General features: G+C 48.0%; 1 protein-coding gene across 5 annotated transcripts in view; it reads left to right on the top strand.

Annotated features, from left to right (window-relative positions):
* The window catches only part of NEK5 (NIMA related kinase 5), a 48,778-nt gene that overhangs the window by 21,979 nt on the left and 8,652 nt on the right, over positions 1-18,147 (top strand). For 3 of the 5 annotated variants that reach the window (XM_019491387.1, XM_006259869.3, XM_019491384.1), the window contains exons 15-21: positions 2,359-2,442; positions 2,547-2,651; positions 5,946-6,026; positions 7,401-7,466; positions 9,054-9,177; positions 15,966-16,097; positions 17,479-17,619. In XM_019491387.1, the coding sequence (XP_019346932.1) occupies positions 2,359-2,442; positions 2,547-2,651; positions 5,946-6,026; positions 7,401-7,466; positions 9,054-9,177; positions 15,966-16,097; positions 17,479-17,619 (733 nt within the window). The remainder of the gene's footprint in view (positions 1-2,358; positions 2,443-2,546; positions 2,652-5,945; positions 6,027-7,400; positions 7,467-9,053; positions 9,178-15,965; positions 16,098-17,478; positions 17,620-18,147) is intronic. The other 2 variants (XM_019491388.1, XM_019491389.1) reach the window with 2 other exon arrangements.

Below are 18,147 nucleotides of genomic sequence, written 5' to 3'. Positions count from 1 at the left end.
ATCGGTTGCATTGCTTCCTGACCTGTATCGAAGAGTTTTACCTGACTCGGGAAGTGCACAGGCCAACCATGCATGGGCCAACCACTAGACCAAGTGCTTGGTCCAGTGCTTTTTCAACATTTTTATCAGTGATTTGGACATGGGGGTGAAGAGCTCACTGCCAAGTTTGTGGAAGAGCTCATTGGCCTGCGTGCTACATTGCGGCTGTGCGTATGCACGGCATTTATCAGGCAAATTATTGGCCGCATCAGGCCAAGTTTCTTTATATTGGTGCTGATCTGATATCAGACCTCTAATTTTCCTCCTTTCTCCAGTTTCTAGTCCTCTGCCTCTGTTTCTCCCAATCTATTACCTCCCAGTCCAAGCCCCTAAATTCTTTCTTCTATCTTAGTCTCATTCCTTTCTTCTTCAGCTCCTTGTCCAAGTCTCCCCACAACCCCTCATGTCCTCATCTATTCTCAGTATTTCCCTCTTTGGTTTCGAGTCCTAGTTTCTTTCGGCTCTTATTCCACTTCCTTGCCCTACCAGTCAGAGCTGCCCCTAGAGTTTTCAGTGTCATTTGCCTTGTCCAATCAATTCCAGCATTCCATGATGAATCTCCACCCAACCTCTAGTCACAACTTCTTTCCTCCCCCAACTCCAGTCCCAGTCAACCAGATTCCTTGTCATACTTTATTTCTTTCTTTCTCCCAAGTCTGGCTCTTGTTCCTTCTGCCTTTGAATCATGTGCTTCCTCTTCCACACTGCCAGGGGAGCCATTGAGAGTCTAATAGTAGAGCCTGACCCACAGCTTTTAGTTCTAATCCTGGAGTATATCCAGCCTCATTTAGCTATGAGTAGCAGTTACAGAAAAAAATCTTGTTTTGCCTGTGTAACCCCATTGTATGTGGAGCACGCTTAATACGAATGGCATGTGTGCAGTCTGGTCAGCACAAGACCTGTGAAGGGCTGGGGCATGCTTCCTGTGCTCAGAAGCTTTGGAGCCTTTAGCTGTTAAACTCCACAAAGTCAACTGTCCAGGTGCAAAGTTAGACTTTGTGAAGCCAAACTTAAGTAGATTTCCATGATCAAAGCAAAGGGTATGTCTCTCACACAAGGGTTATTCCTTTTTCAGATTACAAGTCCTTACTCTGAAATGTTAATGTGGATTACCCTACTGTCTCTACCCTGTTACCATGCTCCTGCCTAATAGCCAGCCTGTTTCTACCCTTGGTTCTCCCATCCCAGCTTGAGCCTTTACATTATAAAGTTCTGGTGGCAGAGCCCTGTTGGCTAGATGTGAAAAGATGAATGCAGCTTTGCCAGTAGACGGCAGCTCTTGCTAACAGAGTTTCTGCCATGTGGGAAAGCTGGTGTGGCTCTGGTACCAGAAAAACTGTCAGCAAAGGACTCTTTACACAAGGGTTCTCCGTGGCTTTGGCTCTGTGACTGCAGTTAAAGCAGCGGCAGTCCCTGTAGAGCAGGTGTAGTCCTACAGCCAATGCCCAGCCAGTCCCTAGCTGTATTTTTGGATATGGCTGAACATGTTGTCTAAAACCTTGTAAACATTCTGCTGCAAACATCTGGCATGGAAAATTTCAGCCAAAATTTGATTAAGGCGGGTAGCATGCAACCTGTGGGTTCCCACCTGCCCATCATTTCCCCTTCCCATTTGCTCCTGTTGCAGTAGCTGGGAGGAGGCTGGAGTGCCAGAGCTGCACACTTGTCAAAGAAGGGAGATGGTTTGCACTACAGGTGGGTGGAGGGAGTGGGGCACATTGCTGCCTGTGCTGGGGCAGCCTGTGTGGGGCACACTGCTGGGAAAGGGGGAGCTGGGCTCTGTGCAGTCCGGGGTGGGGGTGTTGGGCAGCCCAGCTCCCTCTGTCTGCCTGCTGCGTGTGCAGCAGCCCTCTCCCTTGTGGCTGTGCATGGGAAGCTGGGCCGCTTGCACTGGGGGGAAGGTGGGGAGCCTGCCCACATGGCACACATGGCTGGGAGATGGGGTGGCGCTGTGTGCACAATGGGGTGGGATTGGTCCGTCCCCATGGTGCATGTGGTTGGAAGGGGGTTGAAGCCAGACTGCTTGCACTGTGTGGGGGTAATGCTGGACAGCCCACATGGTGGAGGAGTAGGAGGGGGTACCCACAGTGTGTGGCTCCTGGGTCTGTGGCATGTTGCCTCTGGCTGCCCAGAAGTTGGACTGCCTTGAAATAAGTTATAAGCAACTGAAAATAGGGTCTTGTAATGGAAAGTATCAGATAATCTTAATAATAGCTGGGGCTACCAGTCTGTTTATTAGTAGGCATATATTTGCATGTAATTAAAATTGTTTTGTCTAATAACAGAAATTCATATTCTAATTGAGGTGCTGTTTAACAGGAATACCTTCAGCAGTTGCAGAAAATTAGGCAACAATACCACAACGATGTAAAGGAACTTCAGTGTAGAGCAGGAGCCCCACAGGTAAGAAAACCCAGACACAGACAAAGTACTAGAAATGATCATTTGACATTAACATTCAATTTATGCAGTAACTAAAATGACTATTTTGCAAACATAACCATTAGGAGTATCAAAAAATACAAGACAAAACCTACCTTGTGAAAGAAGGTAAAGCTGGGAGCCAGTCTGATTCCAAAGAGACTCCTGCAAGAAGAGAAGAACCAGTCCAGGTACTAACAGTGAAGATGAACAGTGAATAAGGCATGTGTAAATAACTTAGATCTGATATTGATGCTTGTGCTATAGGTGAGAAACTCCCTGTGCTCTATTTATTTCAAAGGCTCCCTTTGTTTGGTCCTGGTTTGTTCCTATGATGTTGTCCTTCATGTATCTATGTTATGACATGATTTTGCTTTAGTCTGTTTAATTTTCTTGATTTACTGGTTAAACACAACAGATTGACTTTTATTAGTACATGTTTAGGATTGTGAATCCACAAAAGATGACAAAGCTGGTAGGGAAATACAAATCGCCCGAGCAAGGGACTAACATTAGAGGGATGGGGGTGAGGAGGGGAACGCAACTAGGTTACAGAAAATACAATGTTAGCCAACTAAGCCTGGGGTGAGGGAAGGGGGAGGGATGGGGTTTGCAACGCTGAGAGAGAAAGAAGATAGATACATACAAATCCGTTACAATGGTGCGCAACGGTGGAGGAAGTAGTTCGAAGAAAGTGTCTCAGTCCATGTAGAGTCTCATCGTGGGGGTCCTCTTCGGGTGCAGCGGGATTGTCCATTGCTGAAGAATCCTCTCGAAGTGAAGGTCCATCTGGTGCAGAGGGGGGGTTCAGGCGGTCCCCTCTGGGTCCGGTCTGGCGGTGGTTCATTTGGTGGGGTTGGAGTACTGGTGGTGGCCCGTGATGTGTTCCACATAGATGTCATGGGATCAACGGATGGTGTCAGACAACATGAGGCAGCGCATCAGCTTGGCGTAGCGGCGGGAGACGCGGCAGGCAGGCAGGATGCTCTAGTTGCTGGGGTCCCAGGCTCCGAACGTTCCCACGAGCATGTCAACCATCACGTCATAGCCACAGCCCCTCAGGATGTCAGCCAGCGGGGCATACTTCCTGCTTGTGAGCCCGGGCATCAGTGAAGGCTTGGTGCCAGTTCTCAAAGGGGATGGTTATGTCCACGATCACGACCTTCTTGGTCTCTTTGTTCATGATGATGATGTCGGGTCGTATCTGGCTCTCGCAGCCCGGGACAGTGCGGTTCATGGAGATCTCCCCCGCTGCGGCCGGGATGGCCCTCACCAGGCAGTCCTGGACAGCGTTGTGGCAGAGCTGCCAGGCTCTGATGTGCGGCTTGTAGCTGCACAGCATGTGGGGGAGGGTCTCTGTCGCGTAGCTGCACCATTGGCACCTCTTGTCCCGGTGGCCGAAGCGGACGACCCTGTTCAGAGGCAGGCAGTTTGAGGTGGGCGCGGTGGAGGAAACACCGGTCTGCGAAACACGTGAAGCTCCCACTGGGCATGCAGTGGTTGCTGGAGTCCCACTTCGAGGTGACGTTGAAGACCTTGCCCTGGTCGGGTTTGGTCCTCGGGTCACCAGCGTACTTGTTTCAGATGGCGTCCTTCAGGAACCTCTCCAGGAAGGTCCTTGTGGGGGGCGTCACGGTGACGTGGTCAGCATGCAGGGCTGGTTGCAGGGAAACTCCCAGCTTCCAGCTCTCCTTGGTCCAGGTCCAGGCGCAGCCGATGTGTTTCCCAAGGCGGCACGTGGCATTGTGGGCTTGGCTCCACAGCGAGGCAAAGTCCCCCCCGTCTGCTGAATTCGCTCTCCAGTGACCCAAATCTTTCACTTCACAGCTCCAGTGCTGTGGGGAACAAGATGTTTCATCCTTTTTGCCAGTGGTGTTCTACAGCAGCTAGCTTTTTTCCTGGAGATGAGGGTTGGGAAAAGGATTTGGACCACAGCAAAGATCCATGCATTGAAACAATGTTCAGAGTGAAACAGAATTAAAGTCAATTTGTTTAGCAGCATTTTAGCTTGCAAAGTGCAGCTCCAGTCATACAAAGCCTCCAATTTTAGGTGATTTGCTCTCTGAACAATCTATTTTAGTGTGTGTGTGTGTGTGTGTGTGTGTGTGTGTGTGTGTGAATGTATATGTTACACCCCAGGGAATTACGCAATTATGCGCTCATGTAGTTTTGCGCATAAAATGCATAACTGCACCTAATTTTGCATAATTTAACTCAGGTGAGCGTTAGCTTCCACCTTTGTGGGGCTTATGGCACTCCAGCTGGGAGGAGGCACTGGCAGTCATCCCACAAAAAGATATACAGGCTAACTCTTTTTTTAAATCAATCTCAATCTTTCTTGCTCTCGCTCTCTCTTTCTCTCTCAAGCAACCTGCTTGTCAGAGCTGTTGTTACCTAATAGGACATGGGTGGGCAAAATATAGCCCATGGGGCTATCCAATTCCAAGCCATGATTTTGTTCTAAGAGGTTTCCTCATTACGTTAGAGACAATGATGTATGTTGAAATACTGAAACCACATTGCAGCTGAGACCTGATTGAGTGCCTATTGGTATCAGTGGCAGACATTCCATTGACTTCAGCAGACTGTAGATCAGACCTGTGCTAAACAGCTGGAGGAAGGGGACCTGCATACCTCTTGACTGGATAGACTGCAGGATGGGAATATCATAGGCTCAGCCAGTTTAGTGGAAGGCAAGGTTAAAACAGCATGGAAACTTACTTTCTTATGACATTTAATAGGAAAGGCCTGATAACACAGTGCTTGACCTCAGTTGAGTTCACGAACATCCTCCATCCACCTGAGAAATTGTTCCCACTTTTAATATTTAAAAATATTAAACTGTTTAAATTGTAATGACCTTTCATTAGGGAGATGATGATGTGCCTTCATGCATGGGACTCCTTAAAATATTGCATTGTTTTCATTTTCTTTGTTTGTTTGGCAGTTATCTAATAAAGACCTATGTCCTGGTTCCTGACCCAGGTGTAATTGAATAACTGTGAAGTGCTTCCAAGAGACAAGCTATTATGGGGAGTGATTAGTCTTTCATCAGTTAAGAGGGTTACTAACTTCCAATTTTGTATCATCTTCTAATATTGGAGGTAAACACCCTGAAATCTGTTGCACGTGATTCTCTTGGAGACAAGTGGGGGTTTTTTTTGGTTTGTTGTGAGTAATCTAGCAAAATATTGTTAAAGCTTGGCAGTTTGAAATATCAGCCTTTTGCACTCTTTGGAAAGACTCCTAATTCATTTTGCCAAGTTAGCCAGCATTGTCACTTACTTTGCTGTTCAGTTCTAATTACTAGCGAAGCAATGAGTGGAATATTTCCACAGTGATGTGCTTGTAGGAAGTTAATGACCGTATTTTCTCTATAAGCCAGACATTTTATAGATACGTTATATCTAGTCTGGTTCTAAGGAGTGGTTGTATACTTATGCTTCTTGAATTTAGTATACAGTGTGTTGTTTTTTCTCATAAAGGACCTTGAACAGAACTTGAAACAAATCAGACTACAGAACTGGCAAGAGAGAAGAGTCCTGGAAAAGAAGCATAAAACAAAGGTAATTGAGGTCATTCCCTAACATTCTTTCCCTTGATCATTTTCCCCTGTTTGCTTCAAATGGTTCTATTACAAGGGTGGGCAATTATTTGGGCTGGAGGGCCACTTAGGGAGTGTTGGTGAGCTGTTGCAGGCTGAATCAGTACCCCTCTGCCTCCCCGGCCTGCAACAACTCATAAAAACTCCCTTAATGGCTCTCCATGGAGATGACCCAGGGTCTGGGTGAGCAGGGCACACACTGCTGGGCATATAGGATAGGGCTGTGGGCAGGTGGGGAGCAGTGTCTGGGAGTGGGATGGGCAGGGCTGGGGCTGGGATCACAGGACACTGACAGCATGGGGTGAAGTCCTGGGGCAGAGCCACAGTCTGTTCCCAGCATGCCCCTTCCTGCAGAACCGATGTCCATTATATGGACATGTGGGTAGTGGATCATGGCTCTACCCTAGCTCTGGCCCCACACTATCACTGCCCTGTGATCCTGCTCTGTGACCCTGGCCCTAGCTTCAGCCCCACCCACCTGCCCTGCTCCTGGATGCCACTCCCTGCCTATCTGTGGCCCCATCCCATCTGCCTGGCCAAGCGCATCATGCCCATGTGGGCTCAGGCCAGTCTCCGTAGAGACCCTGCCCACTCGCTCCACCCAATGCCCCTGGCAGTGGGTGCAGGATGGATGGGCCGGGGTGCCTGGGCAATGGGGCTGGATCCAGTGGCGACAGCAACACTGGCAGTGGTGGCTGGAAAGAAGTGGAGTCCAGCTGCTGTGCTACACCCAGGGGAAGCAGGACCAGCCACACATGCCACAGCCCAGGCTGCCCCCCATGTCTGGGCCAGATGGGGCTGAGGGACCCATTGTGGGCCAGATAAAATCACTTGGAGGGTCAAATCTGGCCTGTGGGCCACGTTTTGGCCACCCCCATCTTATTATGTCACAATAGCTCTGACAAGCAGGTTGCTTGATAGTGAACACCAAAGGTACTTTTATGGATTACTGGATAAGAGTTTCTTTGGGGTCATCAAGGAAAGGAACAGACTTACTCACAGGTTGAGAATACTCCTAAACTAGTGGTTCCCGAAGCGTGATCCAAATGCAGTCTGCAAGCCCCTTTTTGATGTGGTCAACTACTCAGGGTTGCACCTTGGAAATGTTCCTTGTGTGGTGAAACTTTGGAAACCACTGTCCTAAACAGTGATAACATCTGCTCTTAGGCCTTGTCTATACTAGGCTACTTCTGCTGTCAGTATTTCTGGTGACAGGCAGCAGCTGCTATAGGGAAGCAGCCAAAGTTTGTTTATGTTCACATACTTGCAGTCCCTTTTAAGGTACATATATTTTGATAAAGTATTTTAATGGAGTCTGTGAATATTCTTTTCTTAGGGAGGAGTAAAGTTTGAAATTAATTTAGATGCATGTGTTCCTGAGGAAGACACCATGCAAGAAGAGGTATGTTGTAGTTACTTTAAAATACTTTTGCTTCAGTAGACTGAAGACATGATAGCAGCTCCACGATTTAAGTTGTAGTTAGGCTTCTATTCCAGTCTCATTTCTTCTGTTGTTAGAATAAGTCCATTCTACCCGATACTGTATAATCTTTTACCAGAGTAAGATTCTTAGTGAGAAGTTTGATGGTAATGTACGATGCTTCCATGAGATAAGAAACAGTGAAAGTGGAAGTTATATCACTTCTGTAAAAGTTTTTTAGGAACATATCTAAACAGTGGATTTGTTTACAAACTACATATTTGTCTTGTAAATGACTTTAATAAAGGTATGTTTTAGAGTTAGTGGAAAATATTAATGGCTATTCCTGGAGTTATTACAATAGATATGAATCTGTGGTTGTTCCATGGACTTCAAAAGTGCACTGCATTTCTGAAAAATATTATATAAAAACTTTTCAGAAAAATTCCTGTCAGTTTACAAACTCAGTCCCTTTCATATTTATAAGCTCTGTAGAGAGAGACCCCCCCACAGGGTGTCAGTTATGTTCAGAGATTATAACTTCTGCAGAATCAAGGGGGAGCAGTGGGACCAAGAGCCCATCTAGTTAGACTGAATTTATAGAAGTGAACTGCACAAGCTCCAGGACTGTTCCTGATTGGTCTGTCATGATTCATTTTATTTTCACACTATGCACTGCCATGGCCCAGACTCCTGCAGGCTTTGTGAGCTTAACTGGAACAGAGAATCATTAGACCTGGTAAAAGAATGAAGCCTGTACAGCCTTGCAGAATTAGGGATGCACTCAGGACCATCTTACATAGCTTTGGTGGGGTCTCTACCAGAGCTACCATACATTTTGTGGTTCAGACAGCTCATGTTCACCAACCTAGGAGTTAAGCAATTTGGACAAGACATCCTACTGTTCCCTAGTTCAGCTACTTGCTACTTTTTTTCTAAAACTCTGGTATAAAAATGATCAGAATGCAAAAAAATGTTATATCCTTTTTTGTGGAGGGTTGAGCTGGCCTGTGAACAAATGTAGAGGAGGACAATAATCATTCTTCATCCTTTTCATGAAATACATTCAAGAAAAATAATAACTAAAAGATGGGCCCAATTAATTAATTACTGCATTACTCCAGTTTTCTACCTGAGTGGCTCCATTTTTATTACAATGAAAGCTCACCAGCACAAAAAAGGAATAAATCAGGTGCACTATGTTTGGAAGAAATTAGATGATCCTTTAGACAGCATAGGATTTTCATTTGTTAAAACCTGAACTTTTATAGCCATAAAGTCAAGATGTAGTTATGATCAATATCTATTAATTTAGGAGGTTACAGATATCTGTACTTTAAAAATCCTCAAATCTCAAAGGAAAACTCCTGTCCAAAACATTTCTCTTTATTTATTAGGGAGCCATCTACCAACTAGTCTTTTTACATGTCTGCAAAGCTTTATGAAAACCAATAACAAAGCTTGTTCTGCAACTCCTGCTGTAACATTTGTTACATTCTGAATGAGAAAAAAAATGGAAGTGATTAAATGTTGTTGTTCTGTTTCTTAGTAAATTCCATTTTGTTTTAGGAACCAGATAAACTTAATGAGACTCTAACTTTTGACGACAGTGAGAATCTTAAGGAGAAACTGGTGAATGTGTATGAAGATCACACAGACAGAGCTTTGGAAGAACTATGTTGTCAGGAAACAGGTATTTTATAGTGAAGGTTGGGTCAAGTGAATATCTTAATTTGAACATACAGGTTTCCCTTGCTTTATGCGGGTTCTGTATGTGCGAATTCACTCTTATGCAATGACCCTTTTATACCAATTTTTGTATATGCGAGGTAAATTCACTCTTATGCAATCTATGTGATGGAAGCCTGCAGTCAGTTGTGAGGTGCATTGTATGAGTGATGCACACCAAAATACAGTCTCCTGTGTGGATCTCACTCATTGCCCGAGACACATGTTTCTATCGTTGCCATCCTCATTATGATAGTGCCCTATGCTTGTGTGTACTGTCTGCTGCAGGTGAGTACCAAATTTGGCTTGTAAAAGTGGTAGAAATGGGCCTGGGGGTCAGTACAGTCAAGGTCTTGGAATGTATCCCTATTCATTACGTTGTAAAGTGGGTTCCCTTTCTGCAAATTCGAGTTATGCACCTTTTTCTAGGAACACATGTACAGCATAAAGTGAGGGAAACCTGTACTATGTTCAGTCAGTGACTGCTACCATTTCATAGATTTCATAGATATTAGGGCTGGAAGGGACCTTGGAAGATCATCGAGTCCAGCCCCCTGCCCAAGGGGCGGGAAGTCAGCTGGGGTCATAAGATCCCAGCAAGATAAGCATCCAAATTTCTCTTGAAGGTGTTCAATGGAGGTGCTTGAACCACCTCCGATGGCAGGCTATTTCAGACCTGGAGGGCTCAGACAGTAAAGAAATTCTTCCTTATGTCCAGCCTGAAATGGTCTTGCAGGAGTTTATAACTATTCGACCTTGTCATCCCTTGGGGCGCTCTGGTGAAAAATTGTTCCTCCAGATCCTGGTGAACATCCCTGATAAACTTACAGGTGGCCATCAGATCATCCTCGAGCCTGCACTTTTCCAGGCTAAAGAGCCCCATAGCTCTCAGCCTTTCGTCATAAGATCTGTTTTCCTGACCTTTGATCATGCGCGTGGCTCTTCTCTGGACTCTTTCAAGCTCCTCCACATCATTTTTGAATTGTGGAGCCCAAAACTGGATGCAGTACTCCAGTTGCAGCCTCACCAAGGCCGAGTACAATGAGAGAATGACATCCTGGGATGGGAGAATGATGTCCCGGGATTTGCTTGAGAAGCATCTGTGGATGCAAACCAGCGTTTTGCTCGATTTACTAGCTGCAGCATCACATTGAAGGCTCATGTTCATCTTGTGGTCAACCATGATCTCCCAAGTCCCTTTCATCCGTAGTGCAGTGTAGCACTGCCGAGCCTATAAGGATGCTTCAGGTTTTTCCTCCCAAGGTGGAGAACCTTGCATTTTACGGTGTTAAGCACCATCAGGTTCTCGGCCACCCGTTACCTGAGGCTGTCAAGGTTAGCCTGGATCGCTCTTCTGTCCTCAGATATGGATGCTTTACCCCAGAGTTTGGTATCGTTGGCGAACTTGGTCAGTCTGCTTCTGACTCCAGTGTCCATATCATTAATGAAGATGTTGAACAATATAGGTCCAAGGACGAGCCTTGGGGGACCCCACTGGTCACAAGGCACCATGATGATTGACTTCTGTCAACCATCGCTCTCTGGGTCCAGTCACGGACCCAATTCCCCAGCCAGTGGATTGTGGTGGACCCAAGGCCGCAGTTGGCCAGTTTTGCCAAGAGGTGATCATGGGATACTATGATCTTGGCAGATTGAAGGCTTTTTTAAAGTCAAGGTATATGACATCAATCTCCTCTCCCTTATCCAGGTGATAGGTTACCTGGTTGTAAAAGGAAATAAGATTGGTCAAGCAAGACCTACCTGCAACAAACCTGTGCTGGCTAGCCCTCAGGATGTTGCCGTTGGACAGTCTGTTAAGAATGGCCTCTTTAATAATTTTTTCTAAGACCTTGCCCAGGATAGAGGTCAGGCTGATGGGCTTGTAGTTTGCCGGATCCACTTTCCTCCCTTTCTTGAACCAGTTTATTTGATAGGATCCTGTTTTACAAGTTCTTGCTTCTGATTTCTGATACATCATAATTAACATTAGAATTGCACTAAAATCTATTTAGAAGGCAATTCAATTATTATTAATCTTTTTTTTTACTTTGTGTAGCAAGGGCCTAAGGTAACCCCTGTTACTTATATGGTGATATAAGCAACTAAGGGAGAGCTAAGAGCAGGTTCTGCAAAGTTGGAGAGAGCAGTTGCGGGGTTGTAGCAGAATTCCAGGATCCTGATAGTGATGATCAGGGATCCGGGTTTTCTGTTTCCCATGGAAAAGCAGAGAAAACCACGAATTTCCTATTTTTATCAGAGAAAACGCGGATTTTCCCTTTTAGAAGAGAAACCTGCGGATTTCCCCTGTTTGCAAAAAGCTCTGCAGGCTGGCAGAGTTCCAGCCTACAAGAGCTGTTTGTAAAAGGGGCGGGAAACCCTCAACCCTGCCTGGAGGGGAAGGGAGAGGGGAAAGGGCGGGGCCTGATGCTTGCATTTACCGAAAGCTGCTTCAGGCTCACACTTCTTGCTGGAGTTAAGTGGAGCTTGGGGGTTGCAGGGCATGGCTAGGGGGGAAGCTGGCTAGGGGCTGAGGGAGAGGGGAGGTTTGCAGCCAGCAGGGGGAGGGCGGTTGCAGCCTCCCTGGCTTCCTCAGCCAGCTTGGGCACTCTCTGGCAGAGAGGTGGGGTTTACAGCTGGCCAGGCACTCGGGCCGGGAGTGGGGAGACTGCAAGCCCCCCATCCCCCGGCTGGAGTGCCCAGCCAGCTGCAAACCCTGGGTCGCAAATGCTGCTCTCCCCACCCTGCTGCCCTCCTCCAGGCCCTTCGGAGAGCAGCGTGTGCAACTGGTGCGGCAGGGTTATGCATGAAAGCTGCCAGCCGCTGCAAGCTCCGCACTGCCCTGGCCATGCTTCCTCTGTGTGCATGGGGGCAGTGCAGGGTTGTAGTCCTCACTGCTGCCCCCGCCTGCAGAGGAAAGCAGCAGGGGAGGAGCCAGCTCCTGCTCTGGCTGTAGCAGCCGCTGCCTTCCACTGGGGGCAGGGGGCTGCGGACCTGGGTCCCTGGCCCCATAGCCATGGCAGCTGAGGGCCCCCTCCAGCAGGGTTGGGACGTAGGGGCAGTGGGTGGAGGGCAAGTGGCACAAGCAGGGCTGTGGGGGGCATTTAATCTTAATCATGGATTTGGGGATTTTTATCAGAGAATTTGTGATTTTTTTTTTATCATGGAAAACCAGGATCCCTGGTGATGACTACTTCTGTGCCTGGTATGAGAATTAAAAATGCTTGTGATGGGAAGGGAGCAGAGCCTAGAGCTCTTTGAGCTTCATTCCTGGGCTGGGGACACATTTTAGCCCTGGACACGGAAGGGAAACGAGTTCCCTGGGGAATGACCTAAAACTCTGCAGCTTAAGGTACCCAGGGGTTATAGTTTATATTAAATTGGTGGGATTTTGTTTGCATTTGTCACAAGGCATGGGAGTGGCTTATAGAGAGCATGGAGGCCACTTAGGGAGCCTGGCAGGGTGCTGGGTTTTATGGTGATACTAGCCAAATGCCTGTCAAGAATGACAGAGTGGGGGAGTGGGTGGGGATGGAGCCCCTTTGCCCCCCACATCTGGGCCCACTCCCCCCTTTCCTCCTGCCGCTTGGGGTCTGAGCCCATTCCCCCACTTCCCGCCACACAGGTGGAGGGAGGGGAGGAGCAGGCCCAGGCCCAATGTGGGGGAGGACTGGGCCTGAAGGTGGAGAGAAGCCAGGCCACAGCTGCAGGTGGTGGGGAGCAGCAGGCCCGGGCCAAAATCGGCAGTGGCAGGGGAACAGGAGGAGTGGGGGAGGGGGGATGGCGGAGCATTGGGCCTGGGCCCGATGTGGGGGAGGAGGCCTGCTCCTCAACTCCTCCAGTCGCTGCTGTGTTGGGCCACATCAGGCCAGGCCTGCTCCCCCCCACGGTGGCGGCAGTGGGGGAAGGGGAGGAGTAGGTCCAGTACCAATGTGGGGATGGACTGGGCCCAAGGCTGGGGAGAAGCCAGGCCGCTGTGACTGGGGGAGCAGTGGGCCCAGGCCGACTTGGTGGCAGTGGGGGGGAATGGGAGGAGTGGGCTTGGAGCTGATGCGAGGGAGGGGAGATGGGGAAGGAGTGGGACTGGGCCCAAGGGGGGAAGGAGGCTCGCTCCTCCCCTCCTCCAGATGCTGCTACATCAGGCCGGGCCTGCGGCTCCCTCCCACCACTGTGGCGGGCCTGCTTCTCCCCCGGCTTGGGCTCAGTTCCCCTCCTCTCCCGCCTTCTCTCCCCCACATAGACTCCCGCCACCGCTGGTTTGGCCTGGGCCTGCTGCTCTCCCTGCCACTGTGGCCCAGCTTCTCCCCACCCTCAGGCCCAGTCCTCCCTAGCACGGGGCCTGAGCCCACTCTCCCCTCCCCGCACCGCCGCTGCGGTGTGCCTGCTCCAGGCCATGCAGCTGGTGACAGTGGAAGGGAGGAGGGGCTAGTGACCTCACCCCCCTGACCCTGCTCCCCCCTATGCCACCACCACCACCTCCAAGAAACAAGGGGTGTGCTTCCACTCTTCCATCTGCTCTGTTGCCCCTGCCTCCAGGGAGCAGGGCGGGGGGGCGTTAAGGCCATTGGCCCCAACCCCTCCATCCTCTGTATCCTTGCCATCGTGGTGGCGCTCTACCATGCTGCCAGCTCCTGTTGGAATGCTTGTTCACACTCTGATTGGCTGTTTGTCAGCCAAATAAAGCATTACAGACAGACAGACTTAGGCTTTTATACTATTAGAATTAGCTCTGTAAAATCACAGGGTACCTAGCAAAGGGGCACTGAAGAGTTATGGACACTAGAGCTACCTAGAGAGGGCATTGTGTGCACTGTGTGAAATAGAGTGGACCTTGGGCAATTACACTTAAGGAAAGAGCTAGAACTGCTCCAGAGGGCACTCAGTAGGCGTGTCTACATGTGCAGTTAATTTGACCAAATGAATTCCAGAGCAGTTCATGAATTTATTGCTCCTGGGTGCTGCATTTACACATGCCCTAGCCAGCCCTATCAGTGTCTACACATGCGTTGCAGTGCACTAAATAACACTGCTGTAGAATAGTACTTGTGTGGACAAGTACTACCCTATGGCTGCATTTATTCATTTATTGTGGCTTAATAGGGCTGAATGTGTAGATGCTAAGACGTTACTGAGAAGGAAATTGGTCAGTAAACAGCTCGTGTAGATGTGCTCAATGAGTGATGGGCAGGGATCCTGGTTTTCTCTGATTTAAAAAAAAATCCCCAATTTTTTCAGTTTAAAAAAAGTAACCCCAAATCCACATTTTTCCATGATCAAAATGAAACACCACTATCTATATGGATATCTATATATAGTGGTGTTTCATTTTAATGAAATGAAACACTACTAATGATGTTATCCGACACCTTACAAACTGGCATGGCTCTATTAACCAGCATGCCAGTTTGTAAGGTAAAAGTGAAACCGGAAGCACCCACTGTGGCACTTCCAGTTTTGCAGAGCCTCCGCGGCCTGGGGCAAAGCAGCCTGCATGGGGCCCTCCTCCCTGGCCCCTGGCACACTGATGCAGTGGGTGGGGTGGCGGCGCACCGGATGTGGTGTTTTATTTTAATCAAGGAAAATGTGGATTTTGGGTTACTTTTTTTAAGCCGAAAATTGGGGATTTTTTTTATCAGAGAAAACCAGGATCCCTGGCGATGGGGTAGCCTGCCTGGGATAGGCAGAGTGTGAGCAAGCACATCTGCTGTATAGAGCAGGGGGTAGGCAAGCATACCCAGGGGAAAGGCCAGTCTGAGCCACACTTACTGTAGAGAGGAGCGGAAAGCCAAGACTGAGCTAAGCACATTACAGATTAAGTTTCCAAGAGAGGCAGCTGAAGGCTTGAAAGGGGGAAGACTGCCAGAGAGAGTCCTGATTAGGCCTTAAGAGAGAGTGGATCTGGGAGGCCAGCATGCGGCTGTTGATGGGGTTTGCTAGGACAAATGTGTATTGGGCCAGAATGGCAGCCCTATGATGAGAGGAATGGAAATAAACACCTAGGTGTTACTCCAGTGATGGAGCACAGCCTCTCAAATTGTGATAAAACTTTGTATCAAAGGCATGGCAGCCAGCATAAAGGGAGAGGTAGCAGAAAGGCCAGAGTGCACAACAGGTAAACTTGACTGCCCATGGCCACCAAGCTCAGGGGGTCCTAGCTCCGCACCTGGTACAGCCATGGTTCTAACCTTCTTAACTTCAAAGCAGCCCTCCATGTTTCTAAGATGCTGGTTGAAATTCACTGAGCTAGCTAGCATTTGACTTCAGAAGTTATGAAGAGCAGCCTTGAGGCGAAACACGTTACAAAACTGATCTAGCTGGTGCCATAGGAGGGTGGTGGGGTAAGAGCTCACCTTGCTGTGCCCTGCTCCTTCCAACTTCTGCCACCACTTCCCACTCTAGGCCCATTCATGAGGGGGCAAGGGTGACCCCTGTGACTCAGGGGAAGTGGGGGGTTGAGATGAGTTCAGCTGAAAAGCATGGTCTGCCTGCAGCAGAGCATGCTGGTCAGAATGTGACAGCTGGCAGTGCAGCTGTGCTGCAGGTTGGGGGAGGGCAGTAGCAGCAGCAGTTCTCAGAGGAGCAGCTAGAAACACCACTGGTTTGCAGCACACTGGAGCAGGGATGGGGAGCTAATGGTGCAGGGAGGCGAGTGCTTTAGTCCTTATACACTAGCTAGGTGCTGCAGCACCCCTCAAGGGATCTCGCAATGTGCCATAGAACCCCAGTTGAGAATCACTGTGCTACATTTTCCCTTAGATGCTGATGTGGTAGATAATTTCCTGGAAAACAGAAAACAATGGCAAGCTGAAGTCCCACAGACTCTTCTGAATTTTTTAGCTGACGCCGATGTCACATCTGTCTGCCCTACCATGGATGGAGATGAACTTGGTATGAACTTGTTCTTATTGCTTACTACATGAATACAAACACCAATTACATTCTGTCAGTGGGTTATGAGCACTTAGGATGGTGCTTGATTTGGGAGTTTCCCCAATGTGCCTTGAATCTGACATGTTTGATTGGAATAACGGCAGTTATCACATCTTAAATCAAAGGATGCAATAATCTTCCATTCATGCTAACGTGTCAAGCATTTTGTGCCTCTCACAAAGAAACCCAAAAGCATTTCACATCTCTCATCAATATTTAACTAATGCTGCAATCATGAAATAGATTGGGGCTTGCTCTACATACGTGTACAAAGCTGGGAAAGGGGACCAGAAGCTGTCTCCTCCTCCTTTGAATATGTGCTCAAAAGAGCTTGAATTTTTGCAGTGCCCCCATTAGTTCAGGCACAACTGAAAGCAGTTTCTAGGTGAATGAAGTTCTGGGCTTCAGTTGCTTGTACTTACTTGTGAGTGAAAACTCTGTGGGCACCATTGGCTGTTGAGATCAGTCCCAGCTGAAAAAAAAAAGGTCTACATGTTTTCCTGGAAGGACTGCTTCTATCATAGCCTTAACGATTTTCCTCTTCCTTTACCTCCAAGCTCCACATTTAAAAGATTTACCTCATACCTACCATTCCTTCAACCAAGGCAAATTTGTACCAGATTTCCATTACAGCCTGTTAATCTGTAGTTGTTTAGAGCAGTGGCCCTGCAGGCCAGATCAGTCCCAGGGGCCTGGAACTGCCATCTCCAACTTCTTGCATGCTGGGATTGGTTCCTGGCAGCTCAGTGCTACCACCTATCACCAGGATTGGGTCCAGGGTGCCCAGCACCACCCCTCCTGCTGGAATCGGGTCCCAGCACTGTCCTTCCCCACCCAGATTGGTTTCTGGGGGCCTGGAGCCACCCCTTCCCATGCCAGGATTGAGGCTTGGTGGGCTACCACTGCCCCTTCCTGCTGCTAGGATTGACTGCCCCCTCCCCTCCCACCTGCCAGGTTTGGGTCCAGAGGGGACAGCACTGCTTTTAAACTGGGCATTGCTACCTCTAGGTAAAACTGCTCCATGTGCATGCTACACAACTTTCCTGGCAATGGCTTTGGCATGCATGCACTCTTGCTTCATTAGAGCTTTGTGAAAACCCTAAAGCAGAAAAGTAGGCATTCCTTACAGTATCAGTCTGATCAAATACTTCAGAGAAACAAACAATCCTTAAAAAGGAAAAATCTCAGAAGGAAAATGGCTTGAAGTTACTGAGAGCCAAGGAAATGATATACTCCCATATAAAAATGAAAGACGTGTTGAGACTGGCAGACAGAATGATGATGCCAGATCAGTCATGGCTTACTGCATACAATGACCTTCAGTATCTCCTATTTCAAGCTGGACAGATTATTGTCATGCCTGAAGAAACCCCAGAAAGCAGGAAGCAATGGAATCAAGAAGCACCAGGGACTCTACTGAATATATTAGCAGCAGCAGAGCTGTCTGAGGACTCTTTTATCCAGACTGAAGGGGAATTTGGTAAATGTTTGCTTTGTGAATTAGAGGAATTGTCCTAAGAATTTTCTAAAAAAAAAAAAGAATGATAATTAGTGTATATTTATGTCATAATGATATGCATAAGACTTTCAGCATATCCATAAAGAATTTTTCTTTGGTACATTATCCATGTGACAGGTGACTTGTGAACTGAACACAAACGTTTAATCAGCTGGAATGATACAAGAGGCAATCAAAAATACCCCCCCCCCCCCCCCCCCCAAAATTGGTGTCATGTTGAAATATATTTCAGTGTAGCCTGTTGTCACCGATCACTGGATCTACATAGTCTTCCTGCTTGTTGATTAACATCTGTCCACATTTCATTAAGTCTTTCATTCTAGGTCTAGGTCACAGAATCCTTAGATGCAGGGGTAGCAGTGGATGTAGTCTTTCTGGAATTTAGGAAGGCCTTCGACACTGTCTCTCACCCCATTCTCATTAAAAAACTAGGGGACTGTAGCGTTGACACCTACACAGTCAAATGGGTCACTAACTACTGGAGGGCCA

The sequence above is a fragment of the Alligator mississippiensis genome, chromosome 1 (genome assembly GCF_030867095.1).
Source record: "Alligator mississippiensis isolate rAllMis1 chromosome 1, rAllMis1, whole genome shotgun sequence".
NCBI classification, from domain to species: domain Eukaryota; kingdom Metazoa; phylum Chordata; order Crocodylia; family Alligatoridae; genus Alligator; species Alligator mississippiensis.
Note: the sequence above shows the minus strand (reverse complement) of the source record. Positions and strands in the feature narration are given on the sequence as shown.